General features: G+C 43.4%; 1 protein-coding gene across 2 annotated transcripts in view; it reads right to left on the reverse strand.

Annotated features, from left to right (window-relative positions):
* Positions 1-25,932, reverse strand: part of ap2b1 (adaptor related protein complex 2 subunit beta 1) — a 290,885-nt gene that overhangs the window by 255,715 nt on the left and 9,238 nt on the right. For both annotated transcript variants that reach the window (XM_078225148.1, XM_078225149.1), the window contains exons 2-5: positions 25,478-25,535; positions 24,128-24,233; positions 10,798-10,933; positions 4,882-5,127 (exon numbers count right to left, since the gene is read on the reverse strand). In XM_078225148.1, coding sequence (XP_078081274.1) covers positions 4,882-5,127; positions 10,798-10,933; positions 24,128-24,233; positions 25,478-25,514 — 525 coding nt within the window. In that variant the 5' untranslated portion in view covers positions 25,515-25,535. The remainder of the gene's footprint in view (positions 1-4,881; positions 5,128-10,797; positions 10,934-24,127; positions 24,234-25,477; positions 25,536-25,932) is intronic.

Genomic DNA, 25,932 nt, shown 5'->3' on the forward strand with positions numbered 1-25,932 from the left:
CTTTTAATTGAGTCTGTATCTATATATGCCCTGTTTGTGAACCCAACTCTTCAATCACCTGATGAAAGGGCAGCGCACCGAAAGCTCCGGCTACCAAATAAACCTGTTGGACTTTAACCTGGTGTGTGAGACTTTTTACTGAGATCGCTATACCCCTTGGACCAGTGGAGTCAAAGATCAATGAACAATGAAGGAGAGTGTAAGATTTTTACTATGAATAAAGGCAGCAGAGGTGGAGACAAGGATGTTGTTATTAAGCAGATCAAGAGCTCAAGTTATTGCACTTAATGAAAGTTCCACATTTATGCAGTTGTTGTGAATGTTCAATTGCAAGTAGCTTGAATTATTTTTCCAGGAATGGCACAACATGTTGTCAGAAAATGTCTGATAAAGAATACAAAGGAAGCAATTGGCTAGAGCCTTGTCCACAAGACACACCATGGGAGATTACAGAGGGAACACAACACAGTCAAGGCAAGTGGTGGGCATGAATATAGGCAGAAGAGTTTACATGGAGAGAGGGGTTTACAGACAGGAGGGCAGTAAAATCAGCAGAGCACCAACACACAGGACTGAGAGCGCATTACTAGCTGAAGGAGATTGAAATCACCGAGAATGAGTGAAACTAAATGAATTAACAAACCCCTTCTGAAAACATCAAAATGTAAAAAAGCTCCATGAAATATATTTGAAACTACAATTGTTGTTGGTACAGGCAGACAACAACTTGATAAAATATGCAATTCGAGAATCCAACATATATGCAGCATTCAAATTTGTTCACATTGAGGCCTTCAGAAAGAGGTGCAAAGCAAGGGAGGTTTGTGTAAAATATTCATAAGTATCTGTGTATATGCCATAAACTTAAGTTTATACCCCGCAGTATATACCTGGTTCATTGGTAGTCTACTAGTTAATGAGAAAGATTCCATTGCAAGATTTTCTTTCATAAGTGAACTTGCACCAAACTGACCATTCAGCCTCCAGTATCCGAGTGCTGATAATAGAGACCACACTTGGAGCACATGGTAAACACAAGTGACATCTTAATTATAGATTATAGCAGAGGGACCTGGGTGTGCAAGTCCACAGATCTTTGAAGGTGACGTCACAGGTGGAGAAGGTGGTGAAGAAGGCATATGGCATGCTTGCCTTTATAGGACGGGGCATAGAGTATAAGAGTTGGGGTCTGATGTTGCAGATGTATAGAACGTTGGTTCGGCCGCATTTGGAATACTGCGTCCAGTTCTGGTCGCCACACTACCAGAAGGACGTGGAGGCTTTGGAGAGAGTACAGAGGAGGTTTACCAGGATGTTGCCTGGTATGGAGGGGCTTGGTTATGAGGAGAGATTGGGGAAACTGGGGTTGTTCTCCTTGGAAAGACGGAGGATGAGGGGAGACTTAATAGAGGTGTATAAAATTATGAAAGGCATAGATAGGGTGAACGGTGGGAAGCTTTTCCCCGGGTCGGTGGTGACGTTCACGAGGGGTCATAGGTTCAAGGTGAAGGGGGAGGAGGTTTAACACAGATATCAGAAGGACATATTTCACACAGAGGGTCGTGGGGGCCTGGAATGTGTTGCCGGGCAAGGTGGTGGAGGCGGACACACTGGGAACGTTTAAGACTTATCTAGATAGCTATATGAACGGAGTGGGAATGGAGGGATACAAAAGAGTGGTCTAGTCTGGACCAGGGAGCGACGCGGGCTAATTGTTCCTTGTTTCTCGTTTCAAGGCTTCATTCTATGATCATCTTGCTGGTGCCAGTACAGAGCGAGACTGCGGATAGTTGGGAACCTGTCTCGGGGGCAGGGAATTCATATGGTGTTCGTGGAAGTGGAAATGACTAGGGTTGGGAAGCATTTTCCGATCAGGGCCATTGTGATCTCCTGGACTCGTTTCGATCGCCTCAGGGGGTCGGAGAGGAATTTCCCAGATTTTTTTTCCCCATATTGGCCCTGGGGTTTTCACTCTGGGTTTTCGCCTCTCCCTGGAGATCACATGGTCTGGAATGGGGGGGTGGGGGTGAGTTAATAGGTTGTGATGAACAAAGCATCGTAGCTGTGAGGGACAGCTCGGTGGATAGGATATTGGTATGTAGATAGGCTGGAAAATTGGGCGGGGATCCTGGATTCAGGATTCAATCCTGGACCGGGGAGCGGCGCGGGCTTGGAGGGCCGAAGGGCCTGTTCCTGTGCTGTATTGTTCTTTGTTCTTTGTTTGTTCTTTATAGCCCGCCCCACAAAATTGTTGTATCATGAAAAATTGATGGAAGATAGTAAGTCCTCAAATTCCTGTTCCAAACTTCAAATGACCCAATGACCCCTTATATCCTCCAACAGTCTACATCCCCAATGGTCCAGCCATAAAGATACACAGGTACTGCAACTGATAATTCACCAGTTCAGAGACATGCTTCCCACAAGAGACCCAAGAGAGGAAGTAAGACTATTAACTAATGCCAGTCCCCAGCTGGTCATGAATTCTGGTAGTTATTCTGGTAGAGATACACTCTGTTCAGGAGTCAACAGGAGGGACTGATGCGAGAAGTGAAGTGTTACCAGAGTTGGTAGTGTTAAAATAAAAACAAATGGCTGGAAAAAAATCAGCAGGTCTGGCAGCATCTGTGGCGAGAGAAAGCATTAACCATTCAAGTCCACATGACTGCTCTTCAAACAGGTTTTTTGTGGGGTATGTAGAACAGCCCTACTCAGGCACCCTCCTAGAACTCTTTTTCTATTACACTGATGACTGTATCAGTACCACTTCATCTGGACTTGGAAACATTTTGTTGATTTTGCTTCCAATTTCTACCCCTCTCTCCTTCACATTGTCCATCGCTTACACCTCCCTTCCCTTCCTTGACATCTGTCTCCATGATAAGACTGGCCACCAATATTCATTACAGGCCAACCGGCTTCCACAGCTACCTCGACTACAGCTCCTCATGCCCCACTTCCTGTAAGGACTCCATCTTATTCTCCCAGTTTCTCTGCCTCCGTTGCATCTGATCCAATGAAGCCACATTTGAAAATGGCACTTCTGACATGACTGCCATTTTCCTTAACCAAGGTTTCCCCTCAACTGTGGTTGACAGGGCACTCCACCCATTTCCGGCACCTCTGTCCGCAAACCTCCCCTTCACAGAACCACGACAGGCCGCCGCCGCCCCTCCCCCCCCCCATCTTCACTTTTCACCCCACAATCCTCCGTATTCAAAGGATCATCCTCCGCAATTCCTGCCAAATTCAGCATGGTGCTAACACAAGAGATGTCTGCTCGTTGAAAGCTCTCCCCTGCATGTTTGCAATAAAGGCTTTCGGACTTCAGCTTACTCCAGGCACCTAGTGGCTTTTACCCCAACTTCTGAAGTCTGCAAACACAGTGAAATAAGGAGGTCCAGGAGGTGCTGTTAAGTTTCAGTGGAGGAATAACAGCGAATACTGACAATTCCGTCATCATTTCTAATGCAAAATACAAACCAATGGCCTTAGGTGCACATCCTGTAACTGGGAGGTCCTGTTTTCTGATATCTTTCACATGCTAAATGTGCAGACGGAAGGCACAAGGCAGAACATGGCTGTGCAGCACAATCAATTGTTGCCAACTGGACTACTGCAAATTGGATGCAGCAGAAGGGAACTGTAAATACACTTGAAAAGGAATAGGCATTGCTAAGCTCAAGGGAAATAGAATATTGTGTTCAAAAGAACAGGCATAGACTTGATGGGTGAAATGGTTTTCTTGTGTGTTGAGTCGTGCAACACCAACTTTGCCAATAGGACCAATGGATGTCAACTGCGGCTCAGAATTAATGTTCAGCTCACCTTACTGTTGCAAACTGAGTAGACAATAAGGGGTCTGATATTTTGCAAGACTTGCAATATAAGTAACCTCGGAATTTACCTCCTTTGTCTATCCCTCTATCTGCAATTATGTAATTCTGCATACAAGAAAACTAGATCTAAACTGAATGTCACATGGCTGCAATTAAGTGCAGCAATACTTCTACCATGCCTTTTCAGGATGGTCCACTTAAACCATGGAGCATTCTCTGTGCACATAACAGGGAGGCTTTCACAATTTCCATTTCAACCAGAGGGTCAGCAAACTTCCATGATTGTCCTTGTGGGTCAATGCACTATCCTACATGGTTAACCTGTACAAGTCAGCAAAGTCGCGGGTTCAACCCCTAGTCTCCACTGCCTCCCCTCCTGTACTGTATTTCTTTGTTCATGGAATGTAAACATGCTCTATGTTAGAGAAGAGAAAGATGCTAGGCCTGGTGACGGTAGCCAGCCATGACCAGGAAGTCAAGGGGCAGCACGGTTGCACAGTGGTTAGCACTGCTGCCTCATAGCACCAGAAACCCGGGTTTAATTCCTGGCTTGTGTGGTGTCTAAATGGGTTTCCTCTGGTTTCCTTCCACAATCCGAAAGACATGCTGGTTAGGTGCATTGGCCATGCTAAATTCTCCTTCAGTGTACCCAATCAGGCGCCGGAGTATGATGATTAGGTAATTTACATAGTTACTTCATTGCAGTGTTAATGTAAGTCTACTTGTGACACTAATAAATAAACTTCAAACTTTGAGGACAGATGTACCTGTGGTGTAGAATCTGAGGTCCACTGATCTGTACCTCCAGCTAATAAATTTGTGCTGTGGACCTATGCCCACAATTGAAATTGCATACGCTCATTTTATAAGGAAACTTTGTCAGCAAGCTGTGGAGCAAACATGCTTTGACTGTCTATGCAGCAATTATCAGAGCTACAACTTGACAAATGGTTAATCTTGGCCCTTTTGCAACACAAAGGAAAAAGACTCCACACAAGTCAAACCTCAAAACACTCAAGAAAAGTAGGAATATGTTCCGTACCATGGGGTTTGAGTCAGCAATCAGGTCTCGCAGTGAGTCCAGGAAGCCTTGATCCTCTACCATCTGGGCATTGATGTCGTGCAGTTTGGCCACACAGACAGCAGCTGTTTTGCGGACATACGGGTCTTCATCTTTCAGACACTTGCGGAGAGGCTCACATAGGTATTCTGTTATTTTGTCCACACGGATACAACCCATAGTACGGACTGCCAGAGCTCTGATCAAGGGGTTTGGATCTTCACAGTCCTGAGAACAAATTTTTTAAAGAATTTCAATTAAAAATGTTATCAGTACACACTTCTAATTTGAGACTTTCGGGCATTTGCATAGAATCCCTACAGTGCAGAAGGTCATTTGGCCTGTCGAGTCTGCACCTACTCTCCAAAAGAGCACCTTACCCTGGCCCCCCACTCTAACCCCGTAACCTCACACATTTACTTCACTAATCCCCCTAAACTACACATCCTGGGACACGAGGGGGCAATTTAGCATGGCCAATACACCTAAATTGCACATCTTTGGATTATGGAAGGAAACCAGAGCATCAGGAGGAAACCCATGCAGACAATGTGCAAATTCCACACAGTCACCCAAGGCCAGAATCGAACCCGAGTCCTTGGCACTGTGAAGCAGCAGTGTTAACCACTGTGCCACCCTTGCTAAGGATTTTTGTTGTTGTTCTGTCTGTGCATGAGAAATGGAACATTTTAATTTTCGTGCTGTTAGCATCAGGCACCACCAACTGAGTTGTACTACAGCTGGACGCAAAATAAAGATAAATCTACTCTATATCAGTCTAAGCACAGCATCCTCTGGATCAATAGGACTTTTCCCCAATATTCAATGTATTTGCTCTTTTATTGCTTATAATGTGTTTAGTATTCTTCAGTAACCAGTGCCATCAGCTATTTCTTGATATCTCATGGAGTGAATCGAATTGGATGAAGACTGACATCTAGGGACCTCCAGAGGAGGCCAAGATGGATCATCCACTCAGCATTTCTGGCTGAAGGTTATCTTTTGCACTGACATGCTGGGCTTTTGTGTTTGAGTACACATCTGCTGCTGATGGCCCACAGCGCCTCATGGTCTTAAGTTGTTAGATCTGTTTGCAGTCTATCCCATTTAGCCACAAGGAGCCTTCTGGTCATCTGACACAATGTCATGCTTACAACATTAACATGGTCTCACTCATGTAACCTATAGCCCATTACTCTTCGCCTCCCCACCACTTCCCTCACTCCAAACTCTTACATTCCTTTGTTAAGCTATTTAGATTAGATTCCCAATGCCTGTAAACCTCCAGTATTGTTTACAGTTTCTATCCAACTCATTCTCTTTGCCTCCCTCCAAGCCACTGTCACCCAAGGCTTCAATCTACACAACAGATTTCTTGGCTCTCTTGAAGGATGTGCCGGATTCATGCATCCACTTATCTTCACCTTGGAAGGCAAATGCACTGTGGAGTGGAATAGCAATTTCTAACAACTGCTGACTTTTGGGTTTTCAATACCTTGACTGCAAAGATTCTTAAATTCAATGAAACACTGATTCAGGAGAACAAAAACGTCATGACATTGGATGATCACACCCCCTTGAAAAGGAAGAGAACAGAGTGACATTCGCTCTGTAATCTTCTGCTTCTACTTTACACACTGGGGAAAAGGCCTGAGAATATGAAGTACCTTCTATGTCAAATTTCACAGATGTGATGACTAAAGTAGGATTCAATAGCTGGTAGACAGGAAGAAGAACGAAGATCATAAAGGCATGGCAGGATATGAAGAAAATATAACTTCCCTCACACTGTAAATAGTGAAATCATTTCCACATTCGCTTCAGTGGGAAACTGCTCTGCTGAAGGTGATAGGGTGCTGGGTATCAGCATGAGAACATAGGGCTGCACCATCTTCAACAATGGAATAAGCTTCCAGACCCGGATCGAGATTAAACTCCTGCAAAAGCTCTGTAATTTAAGCCTCTGTTTCTTCACAATTTGCATGCATCTGTGACTTGCTGGTGAGATTTAAGTGTCCACTGTAGCTTATATTCGCACAAATAAATAAGTTCTGAACTTTTTCTAGTGGTTTGCTCCAACTTGAAATCAAGCATTGCCTTCTCCCTGGATTGCTTACCATTGCCAGACAGCAATTGTTGATTGTTTAGTGGTAGGTTCAGTGGGGTAAGTAGACAAATTCACCTTGTCAGTACCTACTTAAAAGACCTGCTGAAGTCATAAAGGACAGATTTCAGTAGCATTGGCAGTGGAGTCAAAGAGATCACCTGCTCCTGCAATGGCTTCATTCTCATGATCCCTTGTCAGGAAAAGAGCCAACCCAAGGTGTAAAAGCTCCTCTATTTGACAATTACCATCTTTACAGCTCCATGTATTCCAGCCCATTTGCAAACAGTGAGAAATCTGCAATGTCTTCCTGTGGATGGTGTTTCTACAATAAAAAGCGATCACTGCATAATGAGTGAATTGCTGCTGTTTCGAAGTCTGTCAGCTCTCTAGGCAACTTCAGAAACTCATTCGAGTATTGCTTCACTGTCCTCTACTGAAATTTCATTGAGCTTTTATACAATATCAAATCTCGCTGACCTGCTGAGCAGAGACATTTGCTGGTTCTGTCAGATGAAGGGTTTTGTTAATTTATCTTCTTGCCAAAGTTGTAGTGAATTGACCCTTCATATTTGAGGGCGACACGGTGACACAGTGGTTAGCACTGCTGCCTCACTGCGTCAGGGACCAGGTTCAATTCCGGCCTCGGGTCATTGCCTGTGTGGAGTTTGTACATTCTCCCCATGTCTGCGTGGGTTTCCTCCGGGTGCTCTGGTTTCCTCCCACAGTCCAATGATGTGTGGGTTAGGTTGATTGGCCATGCTAAATTGACCCTAGTGTTAGGGGATTAGCAGGGTAAATATGTGGGGTTACGGGAATGGGGCCTGGATGGGATTATGGTCGGTGCGGACTCAATGGACCAAAGGGCCTCCTTCTGCACTGTAGGGATTCTATGAGGTCTGTGCCTCCAGGTCCTTGTAGCTTTTAAGTCAGATGTGTATCTCCTTAAGCTGGTTCTGAAACCAATCTAATCTGTCCAATAAAACTGAAACATCTATCCCTGTGTCCAGTTTAAATTCAGTTCTGTGTCCTTGGACTTCCAACTGTTTATTGGTTTCTTTGATTTATTGTAGGAAATCATCAGGTTGGAAAGGCATATCACTAATTTCTTAGATCTCAAAATAGTTGGGAACATGTTCTAGCTTTCTTCTCTTGAATGATAGTATAGATCTACAGAACTGTTCAAAATGTCCAGTCCTGCCATGGTGAGAGCATTTGGATTCTTCTGCTGAGCAGTTTCTGCAATGGTGTTGTCTGTTGGCACCATATCTGGAGTATTTTAGTACATTGAGAGAGTTTACTCCGCTCCTTTGCTGGATTTGGCTGAACGCCAGCTTTTCGGTGGGCATGTTTCCTTACTTGGACCGACATACTGGTCAACCCATTCCAAACCTTAACAGCTCCCCGAATTTCACCTCAATTCCACCTGCCTCATGATCTGTATTGTCTTATGATCAAATCATCTTTAGTTGTGAGAAATCCGACAAGCGTGTTATCAAGCACAGTGACTGCAACGCAATCTCTAATTCACCCGTCTCACCGTCCCCTCACTGTAGCAGTTTTAATCTTTGTCATTGCCAAGTCAATCCATTCCAAGGTCTTTACCCGTGGGTTACCAACCTGTGGTTGTTTCTTAAACTGTGGCCTCCAGAGCTGCCATCATTTTCCGATGAGGTTTTACTATTTCTCGTTGTCTTACCAAACCTCGATGAGGTTTTGTTTATTCCATGGTCGACTTGAGATAGCCAGTATATAGTTTTTCTTCAAACTACTTAAGAAGTATTTGCAAAAACTTCAGGGCAACCACATGGTTTCCAGAGCTCAAATTGTTCTGCCTCTTGTTCTATTAGAATTTGACCCTTGATGTCACATTTATATCAATAATATCATGGTCTCATTAACGTAACCATTAACCCATTTGTTCTATACAGAGAGCACAATCTGGCTAATTCAGAAAATGTTTAAACAAGGTGCCACACTCAGTCCCTGGGCTCGATCAATTTGGACAGTCTTAGCTGGATCAGCCAAGCCTAAATCGTACAATTAAAATATTGAGAATCTGAAACAAAATAGAAGGCACTGGGATACACAGTAGGCCAATTAGCAACTGTGAAGTAAATAAAAATGATGAATTGCTATATTTGACTTCAGTGTCCCAGGACCAGGCAAGGCAAAGGTAATCTAACTTCAGTTACTGTTCCGAATCATTTTAATCTAGTGATACATTCAGGGAAGTGTACGTCAAGACAATACAAGGACATGATTGGGCCTGAGATGCACTTTAGTTAAATGATCCACTGCCAACATTCACTGTTTAGATTCATTTCTGAAGCATGGATACTTGGGTGTGGCACTAGCGAGTTAACAGTGTCAATAGACCTACAATGAGGAATGGCGTTTGCAAAATTTCAAGGGAGCAGATAAACAAAACTGACAGAATGTTTGTGTTTAACCCCTTGAGCTCTTGAACTTTTGTTCAATCTTTAGTGAAAAAAGCTAGTTGACTTATTTGATGAAAGATCTTATTATTAATTTCATATGAATTGTCAGGTTCTCCTTTTTATCATAGTGACATTGTCAGTTTAGCTCACTGACAATGGACAATCACTCACAATGACAATCACTCACTTAGCTGGACAGCTGGTTAGTGATTCAGGGTGACGCCAATGGCGGGGGTTCAATTCCCATACCGGCTGAGGTTATTCATGAAGGCCCTGCCTTCTCAACCTTGCCCCTTGCTTGAGGTGTGGTGATCCTCAGGTTCACCAGTCAGCTCTCCATCTCAAAGGGGAGAGCAGTCCATGGTCATCCAGGAATATGGTGACTTTACCTAACTTTATTCTTGGTATTGACAAGGTAATAACTGAAGTACAATTATTCTAAGTGTGTAGCGCACGCTGTTGGGCTTCAGAAACAAGCTTAGTCCTCATGTCTGCTCTAATAAGGGTGGAACTTTCATGTGGAGCATTCTTCCTGTGAAGGTACTACAGAAACTGGCCAGCCCATGATTCTCATGGACACTTGTGAACTGGGTTACTGAAACTACCGTGCAACTGTAGTTATAAGCCACAGAATAAAACATGATCTGATAGGGCTCTAGTGTGATGTATTATGCCAAGCTGGAGCACAGCAGAGAATAATATAAATTACACTTCAAAAAATGTAACTTTGACACTGATTCAACTGCTGAAAAAAACAGCAATTGTCAAAACTTGTCCACATGAAGAAACAAGAATATAAGTGACAGCAAACTATGTTGCCAGAGCACACTGTCTCAACAAGTTCAAATAATATTTCTATGCTTCTGAATGACATCTGCTGCTCTGTGATTAAAAATAGTGTTCTATAATTTTTCAAAATCTAACTTTCCCCACCTCCCAAAGATACTGACTCTCAAGGGTAGCGTTGCCCAGATACCAACATGGTCACCACAGCATGGTTACTCAGGCAGCAGCAGCTCTCTGGCACCTCTTTTCTCAACTGGCCAATCTTAACACTTGAGCTGACATAGCGAGAATCAGCCGATTATATTTTGGTAAATCAGGTTCACTAAATCATGGGTTTATTTTACCGTGGTGGGGTCAAAAATCAATGATGGCTTCACCCAATATGCAGCATTTTCCAGCGGATAGTGATGTGGTGCAGAAACTCCCTGAACTCAGGGGTGCTGGGCTCAACTGCAGTACTTCACACCCTGAATCAGACTTGGAATTGAGCATGAGGCTTTCTGACATGTATGATGCTGTACAACCCTGGAAAGCATAATCAGATCTATCAATTTTTCATAATTATACCTTGACAAAGCTGTTGACAGCCATGATGGCCATGTCAGGCTGATTCTTGGCGTAGTTCATGAGGTAAAGATAAACCAGCTTCTTCAGCTCCAGGTTGTCTGTTTGCATACAGTTCACAACATCTGGAAAGAGTGAACTACACAAAACACAATAGAAGACAAATTGGTTTATCTTGATAATAATAGAATGGTTTCTCCTTGTGATAAACAGTCGTAAATAGTTAACATATCCAGAAAATAAAAGGAAAATATTGCAGATGCTAGAAATCAAACAAAAACATGGACAAATGCAGCAAGTATGACAGAATCTGTTGTTAGGATACAAGATCAGAAACCCCCACGGTATATTATGAAGTTAGACTAGACCCCAATTATTTACTATTTTGGCATAAATCTGAGGATAAAATGTTTCACTCCAGATGTGATTCTACTGACATACCAGGAAGTTTTTATTTTCAAACAAACTTTATTTAACAATGCAGTTTTAACTACAACAAATGAATTAGCTTAACATTTACAATTGAACAATACTTAAACAGGACAGGTTACAATTCTTAACTGCTAATCTATTTTCATTAGTTCTAATTCAAACAATATTCCTCTTACAGGCTTAAAACCCCTCTTCAAAATCAGTTAGCAAACCCCCAGGCTTGTGTGTTTGTATTTGTTAACAGTCCGGGAGCCTTTTAAACATCTCTGGAGAAACAGAGACACCTGTCTTTGGACAGTCCCAAACAGCATACTCCAGAGAGAGAGATACAAAAAGACACCTCTTCTTTCCGAACCTGGCAGTAACTAAATAAACTCTCTTCTGCAAGTTTAGCTCCACCCATTCACTGTCTCTATCAATCAACCTAATCAAAACCCTAAGATAAAGGCAAAACACTGCGGATGGTGGAATCTGAAACACAAACAGAAAATGCTGGAAAATCTCACAGCATCCGTGGAGAGAGGATAATGGAGTCAATGTTTCGAGCCTGGATGACACTTCATCAGAGCTGAAGACAAAGAAAATCAGACAAGATTTATACTATCAGGGAGGGGGGTGGGCTTTGTAACTGATAGGACTGTAGGACTGACAGACAAAAAGACAAAGGGAATGTCAATGGTAACAATAAAGGATGAGAATGATGCTAAGAGCCTCCATTAAGAGACCAGAATGTGTAAATAGCAGAACAAAGGTGCAAAGTGTCAAAGAACAACCTGAGGAATGTGGAAGTTGACCCTAGCTGGGTGGGGGGGTGGGGGGGGGTTGGAAAACAAGATGGGAAGTGAGATTTTAGAAGTGGTAAAACAAAATAAGAATATAGAGTAATAAAAAATGAATAAGGTGAAATGAATAAAATAAAATAAATGGAAATAGAGTGAAGATGGGAGGGGAGAGTTCAAGCTCTGAAGTTGTTGAACTCAACGTTTAGTCCAGGAGATTGTAAAGTACCCAATCAGAAGATCAGGTACTGTTCCTCCAGCTTACGTTGGGCTTCACTTGAACATTGCAGAAGGCCAAGGACGGACACGTGGACAGGAGAGCAGGGTGGTGTGTTGAAATGGCAAGCGACAGGAAGGTCTGGGTCCTGCTAGTGGATGGACCGAAGGCATTCTACAAAGCAGTCACCCTGTCTGTGTTTGGTCTCTCCAATGTAGAGTCGACCGTATTGGGAGCAGCGATTTAATAGACCAGATTAAAGGAGGTGCACGTGAAGCGCTGCTTCACCTGAAAAGTGTGTTTGGGCCCTGGGATGGTGAGCAGGGAGGTGGTGAAGGGACAGGTGTTGCATTTTCTGCGCTTGCGTGGGAAGGTGGGTCCAGGTTCAGTTCAGCTCCAGGATATGGGGCAGAAGTCGGGGGAATGGGATGAGTTGGCTAACTCTTTCAAAGCACCAGCACAAATGTGATGGGTTGAATGTCCTACGTCAGTGCTGTATGATTCTGTTACCTTACAAGGAAAATTACAGGCTCCCGAATGTCTGATTTCCTTTACTGTTGTGTAACTTTGCTAATCACCATGCTAAGTCTGCAATGTGGCAGAGAGTTTTCGGGTGTAGTGCACATTTTACAATGTTAATTCAAAATAAGATATGCACTGGCTGGTCAGATGACTTGCCGAATTTATCTGATAAACAGCAGAGACATTCACTCCAGGAAGTTACCAAATCTGACCTTCTGCCTTTACTGAGTCAGTGGATCAGAGTGGAGCAGCTCCTCTTGCTGCATATGTGGAAGTGTGTAGACATCCAAGTCTGTCCCCCAGCGTCCCCAGCTGCAGCTTTCTGCTGCTGGTTTTCCCACCTGGCAAATGACAAATCTGTCAATTTGACTGGTTGCCAGGTAGGAGATGCTGAATTCCTACCATTAAATTCGGCAGGATATTTGCATTCCTGGGTGCATCTTGCCACCCCCTCTCCACGCTTGACCTATATAAACACATTCCACTCCTCTCTCACCACCGCCTCCAATATCTCTTAATATCAGAGCCATGGTTAGCACTGCTGCCTCACAGCGCCAGGGACCTGGGTTCGATTCCGGCCTTGGGTCACTGTCTGTGTGGAGTTTGCACCTTCTCCCTGCATCTCCAGGTGCTCAGATTTCCTCCCACAGTCCAAAGATGTGCGGGTTAGGTTGATTGGCCACGTTAAATTGCCCACGCTAAATTGCCCCTTAGTGTCGGGGGGTTAGCAGGGTAAATACATGAGGTTATGGGGATAAGGCCTGGGTGGGCTTGTTTTCAGTACAGACTCAATGGGCCTCTTTCAGCACTGTAGGGTTTCTGTGATTCTATTCTATCTTCTGATTAGACACATTACAGCTTTCTGGAATCAACATTAAGTTCAACAACTTTAAATGGTGAGCCTTTTCATTTTTTGTTTTTCAGTTCCCATGGCTTGAGCCAACACAACCCCACCCCCTGCCCTCATGGCCAACAGTCCCTTGTTGTTTAGTTTAGCTGCCAATGAGCAGTGCCCTTTGGTCTCCAAATAACACGTTCTGCCATCTGCACTCTTCAGCCCTTAATGGCACCATTAACACCCTGTTTATCTTATGTCCAGGACATCTTTGCCAAGCTCGCCACAGCTCTGATCTCTCCCTGACCTTCCATTCTGCCCCATCCATTCTCCAACTATATAATTCAAAACATTTCTACCCCTCTTCAGTTCTGTATAAGGGTCATATATACTTGAAATGTGAACTCTGTTCCTCTCTCCACAGATGCTGCCAGACCTGCTGAGTTTATCCAGTATTTTCTGTTTGTGTGTAATATGTCCAGCATCCTATCTGCTGGAATGTCTTTACATAGTTTCATCCTCTGCATAGAGATTATGTGGCAATACAAATAGCCTTCACCACTGCTAGATATGCAGAATTTGATCTCTGCCAAACAAGTATATCAGACCTGGTCACGTTAATCTGTATGCACTTTCAGTCTGTACTTCAGTAGTAATAGAGGCCACACTGTAACACAGGGTTTGGGAGAGAGCCAATGAACAATAACATTGTTGTTTTAATGCTCAATGTAATCAAGTCTGATGGGTGATATCATCTTCAGAACTTGTTTGAGCTTTAATCGGGAGAAAGATCCTCTGCAGCCAGAATCATTCATTTCTGCTTTGAATCAGCCACTGCTCATTCCCATTATTACAAATATGGAACATGAATAGTGGTCCAGAGCAATTGTATAGAAAAATACAGTTTCATATCTAACCATTTGCCTAAAGGTGATGAACAAATAGTCGGCATTGTTCAAACATTCAGTAAAGGTCCAGATCTCCTAGTTTCTGGGTTGGCATGCCCCGGAAGATGGGCTGGGAAAGCACGGGGTGGCATGGTGGCATAGTGGTTAGCACTGCTGCCTCAGCGCCAAGGACCTGGGTTCGATTCCTGGCTTAGGTCACTGTCTGTGTGGAGTTTGCACATTCTCCCCGTGTCTGCATGGGTTTCCTCCCGGTGCTCCGGTTTCCTCCCACAGTCTGAAAGACTTGCTAGTTAGGTGCATTGACCCGAACTGGCGTTGGAGAGTGGCGACTGGGGGAATTTCACAGTAACTTCATTGCAGTGTTAATGTAAGCCTTACTTGTGACTAATAAATAAACTTTACTTTAGGACTCTGCGGGAATTGCCCAGGAAGTTTTAACTTCCATTCAGCAAATGCCCTGAATCTGGAACCCTCTGAAACTCTGAGCTTGAGTCAGAAACTTTGGATGGTTCCAACTCACTGAGCAGAATACCCAAGGAAAAGCTTAAAACCAGTTCTAACCATACTTATTGACCCCTAGACTACCCTGCGGTGGCACAGTGGTTAGCACTGCTGCCTCACAGCGCCAGGGACATAACATAAGAACATAAGAACTAAGAGCAGGAGTAGGCCATCTGGCCTCTCGAGTCTGCTCCGCCATTCAATAAGATCATGGCTGATCTTTTTGTGGACTCAGCTCCACTTACCCAGCCGCTTACCATAACCCTTAATTCCTTTATTTTCTCCCTGGAAAGATGGAGGATATGGGGAGACTTAATAGAGGTGTATAAAATTATGAAAGGCATAGATAGGGTGAACGGTGGGAAGCTTTTCCCCAGGTCGGTGGTGACGTTCATGAGGGGTCATAGGTTCAAGGTGAAGGGGGGGGGAGGTTTAACACAGATATCAGAAGGACATATTTTACACAGAGGGTGGTGGGGGCCTGGAATGCGCTGCCAGGCAAGGTGGTGGAGGCGGACACACTGGGAACATTTAAGACTTATCTAGATAGCCATATGAACGGAGTGGGAATGGAGGGATACAAAAGAATGGTCTAGTTTGGACCAGGGAGCGGCACGGGCTTGGAGGGCCGAAGGGCCTGTTCCTGTGCTGTGTTCTTTGTTTATTGTTCAAAAATCTATCTATCCTTACCTTAAAAACATTCAATGAGGTAGCCTCCACTGCTTCACTGGGCAGGGAATTTCACAGATTCACAACCGAAACTGTACACAGTACTCCAGGTGTGGCCTCACCAGCACCTTATACAGCTGCAACCTAATCTCGCTGCTTTTAAACTCCATCCCTCTAGCAATGAAGGACAAAATTCCATTTGCCTTCTTAATTACCTGTTGCACCTGCAAACCAACTCCTTGAGATTCCTGCACAAGGGCACCCAGGTTCCTCTGCACAGCAGCATGCTGCAATTTTTTACTATTTAAATAATAGTTCATTTTGCTGTTATTCCTACCAAAATGGATGACCTCACATTTACCAACATTGTACTCCATCTGCCAGACCCTCGCCCACTCACTTAGATTATTTATATCCCTTTGCAGACTTTCAGCGTCTTCTGCACACTTTGCCCTTCCATCCATCTTAGTGTCATCTGCGAATTTTGACACACTACACTTGGTCCCCAACTCCAAATCATCTATGTAAATCGTAAACAATTGCGGTCCCAAGACTGATCCCTGACGCACACCGCTAGTCACTGATCACCAACCAGAAAAACACCCATTTACCCCCACTCTTTGCTAATACTTTATCCGTAACACTGTGCATCTTTATCTTATGTAGCAGTCTTTGGTGTGGCACCTTGTCAAATGCCTTCTGGAAATCCAGATACACTACATCCATGGGTTCCCCATTGTCCACCGCACATGTAATGTTCCCAAAGAATTCCACCAAATTAGTCAAACATGACCGGCCCTTCATGAACTGCGTCTTACCAATGGGACAATTTATATCCAATGTCTCACTATTTCTTCTTTGATGATAGATTCAAACATTTTCCCTACTACAGAAGTTAAGCTAACCGGCCTATAGTTACCTGCCTTTTGTCTACCTCCTTTTTTAAACAGTGGCGTCACATTTGCTGTTTTCCAATCTGCGGGAACCACCCCAGAGTCCAGCGAATTTTGGTAAATTACCACCAGTGCATTTGCTATTTCTCCAGCCATCATTTTTAGTACCCTGGGATGCATTCCATCAGGACCAGGAGACTTGTCTACCTATAGCCCCATTAACTTGCCCAACACTACCTCTTTCGTGATAATGTTAGTTCCTAGGTTCTCACCTGCCATAGCCTTCCTGTCATCAATTTTTGGCATGTTATTTGTGTCTTCCACTCTGAAGACCGACACAAAATATCTGTTCAATGCCTCAGCCATTTTCTCATTTCCAGTTATTACATCCCCCTTCTCGTCCTCTAAAGGACCAATGTTTAATTTCGCCACTCTTTTTCGTTTTATATATTTGTAGAAACTTTTGCTATCTGTTTTTATATTCTGAGCTAGTTTACTCTCATAATCCATCTTACTTTTCTTTATAGCTTTTATCGCGGCTTTCTGCTGACCTTTAAAGATTTCCCAATCCTCTAGGTTCCCACTAATCTTTGCCACTTTGTATGTATTTTCTTTCAATTTGATACCCTCTGTTATTTCCTGAGATATCCATGGCTGATTATCTCTTTTTCTACAGTCCTTCCTTATCACTGGTATATACAGGTCCCGGGTTTAATTCCTGGCTTGGGTGACTGCGTGGGCGGGGTCTGCACATTCTCCCCATGTCTGCGTGGGTTTCCTCCAGGTGCTCCGGTTTCCTCCCACAGTCCGAAAGATGTGCTGGTTAGGTGCATTGGCCATGCTAAATTCTCCCTCAGTGTACCCGAACAGGCACCGAACTGTGGCGGCTAGGGGATTTTCACAGTAACTTCATTGCAGTGTTAATGTAAGCCTACTTGTGGTACTATTAAATAAATTAACTTTAAACAAACCTCAACCCACAACGAGCAAACCTTCTTCCCTGACCACCCTCATCCCCACCTCACCCCCAACTGTCCCCCCACAACTCACCCTACCACGATCCAACTTCCATTAACTGCCCCCCCACGCTCCTAACCCATTGACTACCTCCCCTACCCCCTCACGCACTTACCTTGCCTCTTAGCTTCTCAAATGGCTTTAGGACATTTAGACTCAGTGGTGCATGGCATCTAGTGGCATCAGGGGATAGTGGCTAGGTTTGCCCCAACACTCCCACATCGTGACGGACGGGCTCCAGGAGCAATGGCCCACATTTCTCATGAGACCCAGTTCTGTCACTCAGGTGAGAAATGTGGAACTCTGGCACAAGAAAAGGAGGAGCAGAGTGGCAATCTGCTGGTGATTGCACTCCTTGAGAGATTCAGCCCTTAACATATATCCCCTACTACTGACCGCATGTGATAAAAGGTTGAGGGTTGCAAGTCCTTGTGCATTACAAAGTACATACTGCAGATAGATATTTCAAAATGTATGCATTACTGAATGCATGGACAGAGTAGTCAGAAACTTTTTCCCAGGGTGGAAGAGTCAATTACTAGGGGGCATAGGTTTAAGGTGCGAGGGGCAAGGTTTAACGGAGATGTACGAGGCATGCTTTTTTATGTAGAGGGCGGTGGGTGCCTGGAACTCGCTACCGGGGGAGGTAGTGGAAGCAGATATGATAGTGAGTTTTAAGGGGCATCTGGACAAATGCATGAATAGGATGGGAATAGAGGGATATGGTCCCCGGAAGGGTAGCGGGTCATAGTTGAGTCAGACAGCATGGTCGGTTCAGGCTCGCAGGGCCGAAGGACCTGTTCCTGTGCTGCAATTTTCTTTGTTCTTTGCATGTCAGATTATATTTTTACATAATTATCAATTGTATGCATTATGCATACAATTATCCCATATTACTCTTGTTTTATGCTGCATTTATTACCGAGGATGAATATTACTTGCACATAAATTTGAGTAGGTTAACCTGTACAAGAAGTCTGACTATTGAAATATTTTGCACCTTCAGAATTGGAAACCAGCAAAGGGGCCTGCCTACATATTTTCCAATAAACTATTTACTGTCGCCATGATTAGTTCTTAAATTGGCTGTGATAATTTAACATGGCAGAATAAAATTCAGCTTTCAGTAAATACAAGACAGGTTCTGTATACAGAAAGCATTAACTCATTTTCAGAACAAGTAGGAAAAGTTGGAAAAAGCCTGAAGCTCCATGCTGAACTCACGCGGGGGAAACAAAAAAAAGAGGAAAAAAATGTATTTCACTTTGTCAGATGGCCCAATGAATCTGTCTCTTGATGGTGTGAATGGTATTATGCCAATTTGTATCAGTAATCTTCTGCTTACTAAGTGCTTCCGTTCAGCAAGGTCAGCAGGGCGAAGCATCAAAAGTTGAAAACAATTATAAGAGAATCACCATGGACTTCCTCACATGTCTGCGAGGAACTGGCTGCATCAGTGTTTGTCTAACTGACAGCCTCTCAACTGGGAATGAATAAAAATAATAAAATGTTAAATACATTGGGAAATGGGTCGCTCAAATTCTCACAACCATTTTAATCAACAGAACATTTTCCTGCTAACAGATTCTCTCTCTGCCGCTTAAGCTTCTGTAACTGTGTCGTTCCAGCCATTTCTACCAGATTGTTCTAAATCTCAAGAATCCGCTACCCCACCAATAATCCTTGAATTGGTGAAGACAAAAAAATTCTCAAATTAAAAAATCGATTTGAAACATTGGGAAAATAGGAAGACAAATTGAACATCAGCACTAACTGTGTAAGAACGGAAGAGAGAATGGATAATGAACCAAAATTCAGAAACAAAGTCAGTTCAGAATAATTCACTCACCCAATTTTAGTCCAACTTGAATTAAATCAATCTACTTACAAAAAAGTAGCAACATACTAATCAACCCCAATAGATAGCCTTGTGATCACACGTCTGGTCGATCCTGATGCAGTCTTGTGATCTCTACATGTCTGAGCAATCCCCAAGCAACAGCCTTAAGGCACTATTCCCATCTATTTGTCACATTGAAGTGCAAAGAGTTTGGAGAAGAGAGAGCTGGTTAGTGTACCATCCCCAATTGTCAGAGCAGGCAGATAACTCTCTTGTGGACATCCTGCATTTGAAGCGGGCAATTGAAGGTTAGAGGTCTTGCAGCTTTGTAGGTAGAATTTCCACCTCTGAAGCTCCAGGCTCAAGTCCCACTCCAGGAATCAAAAGGCCAAGGAAGGTGTTTTCATCACGTGACCGAACAGGTTGAGTAGCAAACTGAAAATCTTTCCAAACCAAACTGATGGCAGGTGACAAGAGTGGGAGAGGTTCCTGGTCAGCCATGTGATGCAAAGAACTGAGTAATAACTTGGCAACCCATGGTGCCAATGATTTTAAGACAGTTCGGCAAATTTGCTGCATGCTGCAACTGCAGTCAGCTTCACATTACCTGACAGGAAGCAAGCACTTTATTGCTGCAGTCTGCAATTCCATATTACAACACATTGTTCTGGCATGGCAAGTTATTCCAAACATAACGTAAACCTGACCACAGACATCTGAAAAATTCCCAAACATGTGATCCAAAACCACAAAGCAAATTACCTCTCTATAGTACAGGAAAAATAAAAGTATCACTTTCTCTGTGAAATGTATATTATTGGTGAACTGTACCACTTAAGATAATGAACTTAAATTCAGTACAATGTCTGGAAATAAAAAAGCTGACGTCAGCAAAGATGACTATGAAGCTGTTAGACTGTTAAAAAATACCAACTTATGATCTGTAAGATTCTTTCAAGAAAACATTTGATCTTAAACATGATCTAGAATAATTATAAATAGCTAGAATACAAGAGCAGGGATGTACTTCTGAGCTGTATAAGGCTCTGGTCAGACTTCATTTAGAGTATTGTGAGCAGTTTTGGGCCCCGTATCTAAGGAAGGATGTGCTGGCCTTAGAAAGGGTCCAGAGGAAGTTCACAAGAATGATCTCTGGAATTAAGAGCTTGTCGCATGAGGAACAGTTGAGGACTCTGGGTTTGTACTCATTGGAGCTTAGAAGGATGAGGGGGGATCTTATTGAAACTTACAGCATACTGTGAGGCCTGGATAGAGTGGACATGGAGAGGATGTTTCCATAGTCGGAAAAACTAGAACCGGAGGGCACAACCTCAGGCTAAAGGGACAATCCTTAAAACAGAGATGAGGAGGAATTTCCTCAGCCAGAGAGTGGTGAATCTGTAGAATTCTTTGCCGCAGAAGGCTGTGGAGGCCAGGTCATTGAGTGCCTTTAAGACAGAGATAGATAGGTTCTTGATTAATAAGATGATCAGGAGTTATGGGGAAAAGACAGGAGAATGGAGATGAGAAAACTATCAGCCATGATTGACTGGCGGAGCAGACTCGATGGGCCGAGTGGCCTAATTCTGCCCTTATGGTCTTATCAAAGAAGGTGGCCCCCCACCACCACCTTCACAGGACATGGGCAAAAAATGTCAACAGCACCCACAGCCCAACAATGAATAATTAAAGTGCTGAGATAAGGAACATTTTTATTTTCACATCAAGTATTAGCACTGATCATTCCCAGTTTCTTCTATCCTGCTCAATATGTTCAACCGCATATCAGCTTAACACCAGCGTGACATTTTCACCTTCCGCAATGACCATCCCTGTAGTCAAAGATTTGATATCAACAACATTTGGGAGAGTTGTAGATTTTCACCCTCTGAAGCTGCCCCACTCCTTCCATTTTGCTACTGACAGCCAGACACTGTTGATAATGAAGTAGATCACAAAATACGCAGCAAAGAAACAGATGCAGCAGCGTTTGCTGGTTTGCATCCTCCAGTCGAGCCACTTTCCATCCTCCAGTCGAGCCACTTTCCATCGGTCCTCATTAACTTGCGGTACAACCCCAATTCTAGAGGACAATGTTTACCTCGCTCCCCCTCTCCAATCCAATGAATTGATGGACTTAATGAAGCAAATGGCAAAAGAAACGGCACCAGAATCTCAGGCTGTTTCTAACACTTCTACTGAACTTCAACTCTTTGTAAGGGAGAAGATTTCCACCATTCTCAGCAAAGTTGTAAACATGCGTTCAGAAAAGCAGACAGCAAGAACCTTCCTCCCCCACAATCAATGTTGTAAATAAATAATGGACTTGACCAGCAATAAGTGCACTCCAACATTTAAATGGCATGTTCACATCTCATATTCAATCACCCATTTGGCAAAATACAGCTTTGTAAGCACAAGTAAGAAACGTGAAATTGAAATACAGACAGAGGCAGGTTGGATGAACAGTGTATTCGCAAGCGATACTTTCACCTCTGGAAGTTAGGCTTGAATCCAACCAAGGCTGTCTGCTAGCAATCCATCTCCTACACGAAACAAGCTGGATTGTAGTCTTGTCCAGCAGCTCATCATCATGCACACACAGCACAGAACCAAAGTAATACTGAATCAGCAACCAGCTTCAGAAATGTCAGTGAGAAGTGAGAGCGTTCTTCAAAGACAGACTGATGGCCCCTTGCTCTAGCTGGTGTGTAAGTGCCAGTGACCAAGCTGGGAAAATTGTCCCAATCCCCAGTGCCAACATTGCTGACCTTGATCATTCCTACCCTCTCAATCCTCACATCACCCTTAAGAATTTACACCGGGGAATTTAACTGGTACAAGATATTTAATAGAGGCAAGATAGAATGTCCAATGCAAAGCTGTTCCGTCTCACATTGATAATTCACCATTGTGAATTAGGGATTCAACAGCCAACACTGTTAGTGAGCAGATATAGTTACCAAACCAATGGCAACTTTATTTTGTGTACAAACAACTCGCAAGGTCAACTCAGATAGGGAACAAGTTATTGATTTAACATAATTGATACTTTGATTGTTGAAAACAGACAAGTAATCTATTTGGATTTGGCTTTAAGAAGCTGGCTCCATTTTCTGCAGGTTCAAGGTTTGAGGTCCCTTCTTCCACCATCCAATAACATAAAATGGACTGGAGAGTAGACTTATACAGTTGTCCAATCTTCTAGATCTTCAGTTACCTAAAAGGTAAAAGGTAAAGTCGCCATAGTCCCTGATGACCACAGGCAGTGACTGGTAGTGATTTAACCTGAGGGTCACCACACCTCAGGCAAGGGGTAAGGTTGAGAAGGTTTCAGAGCTAAAATGTCACAAGGTTACTGAAAAAGAACAATTGATACATTCTAAAGAGACACAGGAGGCTTTTCAAGAGATGATACTTGAATCATAGAATTCCTACAGTGCAGGAGGCCATTCAGCCCATCCAGCCTGCACCAACAACAACCTCATGCAGGCCCTATCCCCCTAACCCCACATATTTACTCTGCTAATTCCCATGACACTAAGGGGCAATTTACCATGGCCTATCAACCTAACCCTCACATCTTTGGACTGTTGGAGGAAACCGGAGCACCTGAAGGAAACCCATGCAAACACGGGGAAAATGTGCAAACTCCACACAGACAGTCACCCAAGACCAGAATTGAACTTGGGTCCCTGGCACTGAGGCGCAGCAGTGGTAACCACTGTGCCACCACCTCGCAGATTTTGGTACTTTAATAAGACTTCCAAATTCTGTCAGCACATCACCAAAATAGATCACCGACACAAACTCTCAAACAAGAAAGATACAATATATTCCCACCTCACCTTCAAGCCCCCCCAAGAACAAATACTTCAGAGAAAAAAATTGATTATGGTGACCTGGATTTTGGGGCCAGCAGTGAAGCAGAAGTGTTCTGCCGCTGACCACATGAAAAACTAAAATTCTACCCTGACTGGAGGCTGACAATGAAGTTAGAGAGAGGCTAAGCAGCACAGCGCATTGCTGGAAAACCATGTTCCTTTTGGTGTCACAAGTTAATGCCATGCCACTTGAGGTCTGTCCTCCCCTCAATAACATGCAGGGGGATTTTTTTAAATTAATTTCAATTTTTAATTTGGTGCAATTTTACTTACAGCCTCCACCAACTCTCCACCTCACCTCCACCTCCCAGTCAAGGTTCTCGCCATCAAGTTTTGTTGCTGACATCGGTATTCTTCAGGAGTATGCATGGGGTGTGCACGTGTGTGCGTGAGTGAAGAGGAGGGAAGGGGAGCCAGCGGCGCTGAGAGACTGTGGGAGTGTTTCCACACTCCTATTGATTTAAAGGGGCACCTCCCCTGTACAGGTTCTACACCGGTTAGGAGTAGCTTCAAAAAGATTCACGTAAAAATGAGTGCGAGTGCCAGGTAATCAGCCCAAGTCACTGCATTACAAGTCCCAGCAGCACCATCAGCATTAGTTCCTCTGGAGCCCATTCAGATGCATCATGACATCCAGACTCAAGTTTAAGTGGGCTCACCCGATGTTATGGTACCATCGTAGACCTCCACAGAACTTCAATGTTCGCTGCTATTGGGACACAATCTGGGCCATGGTCACCAAATGAAACCATTGAAGGGAACAAAAGTTAATGCATATTTACCAGTCACTGAAGAAAACCCTGAGAGATAAATGTTGATTATTATAATGTCCTCACCTTACATCCTTGCCAACTGTCATAGCAGCAATGACTTTCTTAACTGCTTCCTTCCTCTTCTCCTTCTTTTCATTGTTCAGCTCAGCCTTCAATTCGAATATCTCTCCTATACCAATAAAACAGTTGAACAAGATTAACCCGAGTATTGTGTGCCACAGTTGCAGCTGCAATAGTAATTCTCACTTGCTTCCTTGCCCTTTTATTCATTCTCTTCCAGAACCAGCGATTCCACAAAGACAGCCAGCCTTCTGGCACCACGGGACCATTATTCACACAGACATTACAGTAGACTATTCAATCTTGGGGCCTCACGACTGAGATTGGTCCTACCCTCAATCAACCTCTGTGCATAAACAATCCTGCACGAGTCACTGGACACCAACCAGGGACATCTGTCGTTTTTGATTCTTCATAGTCAAACTGTAAGTGTAGCCATTACCATCCAGGCTAACATCAATTTCGTCAACATAGGCCAATGGTCAAATCTAACAGCTCAACAAAACACCTTGTGGCATATTTCCTTCAGACATTTGGAAGGTAAAAATCAATTAGTTTTGTTCTTTTCTATTTCATCCAATAGCATGACTGACTGATAAATACTCAATGTCACAAAAAGCCAGAGTGCATGGCAATATAGGATTATCTGGTTTCATAAAATCCCTTAAGCTAAAATGGTTAGCAGAATATGCTTGTTCACTTCTGGCTCGGTATAAAGGTTTCTGATACACTGAAAAATAAATTTGCTTGATGTGAATCCCTTTGTCTCTCAAGCACTACAGCCAAATCTTATAATTAGAATTGTAGTAATCACCCATGGACTGTGCTCCCTGCAGGCATCAAATGGGATCTTGATGAATCAGAAGCTAAATTCATCACAGACTATTGATCTAAACCTCATGTATACTTGTGATTTTGTCAAACTGTCCTTTCCAGGCCATTTATTGAACACGCAACTTCCCACTTCCAAGGTCAGAAGCTGCAGCACAGTACCAATATTTGTACATGGCACATATCCACTACATATGCAACACTGTAGACTCATACTCCTCCCTCCGCCACATTTCTTCTTTTTTCTCATCCACCATGCCTGTGCTGAGCCGAGGAAGCAGCCAGACAAGGTGCCTGAAAACCCATTTCTACTGGTTCGCATGCAGTTCACTTCTGCCTCCTCAGTAGTTTGTTGATACAGGAATGGACTGTATTCAGAGTCACACCGGTAACCTGTGCATCAGCTCCCAAAGTGACCTACACCCTTGGATACACCATCAATTAAACACCATCACTACACTAAGCTCTGTTGTACTCTTTAAATCAAGCAATCAAAAGGGAAGAGCAACACAGGAAACCCACCTTTTTTATTAGTTGTGAAATACTTGGAGTCGGTCATGGTAGCGATATTTTAAGCTTCCTGCAAAAGAACAAACATTTTAGAACAAGGTTTCCCCCCAAACAACTGAGACAAGAAGTTGAATTGGTAACTGCATCAAAGGTTCACACTTAATGCCAGAGGGCATTTCTGTAATCTCAGCAGCACAGCTGAATAGATTGTAATGGATTGTAGACAGCTGAGGAACCATTTCTTCAGTTAGAAAAACTGTTTTCGTTTGGATTTTCTTTTTGAATGCTTGCATCTGGGGACTTAAGTTTTGAAAAAAACAACAGGTCATATTGTTACTTGTGGGATGCTGCTACACTTCTGACATTGCAAGTGACTACACTTCAAAGGTACTTAATTGACAACAGTCACTTTGGGACATGATGCTTGTGAAAAGCACCATATAAATGCAAGTTCTTTTTAGTACAGG

This window comes from Mustelus asterias, chromosome 12 (assembly GCF_964213995.1).
Source record: "Mustelus asterias chromosome 12, sMusAst1.hap1.1, whole genome shotgun sequence".
Lineage (NCBI taxonomy): Eukaryota > Metazoa > Chordata > Chondrichthyes > Carcharhiniformes > Triakidae > Mustelus > Mustelus asterias.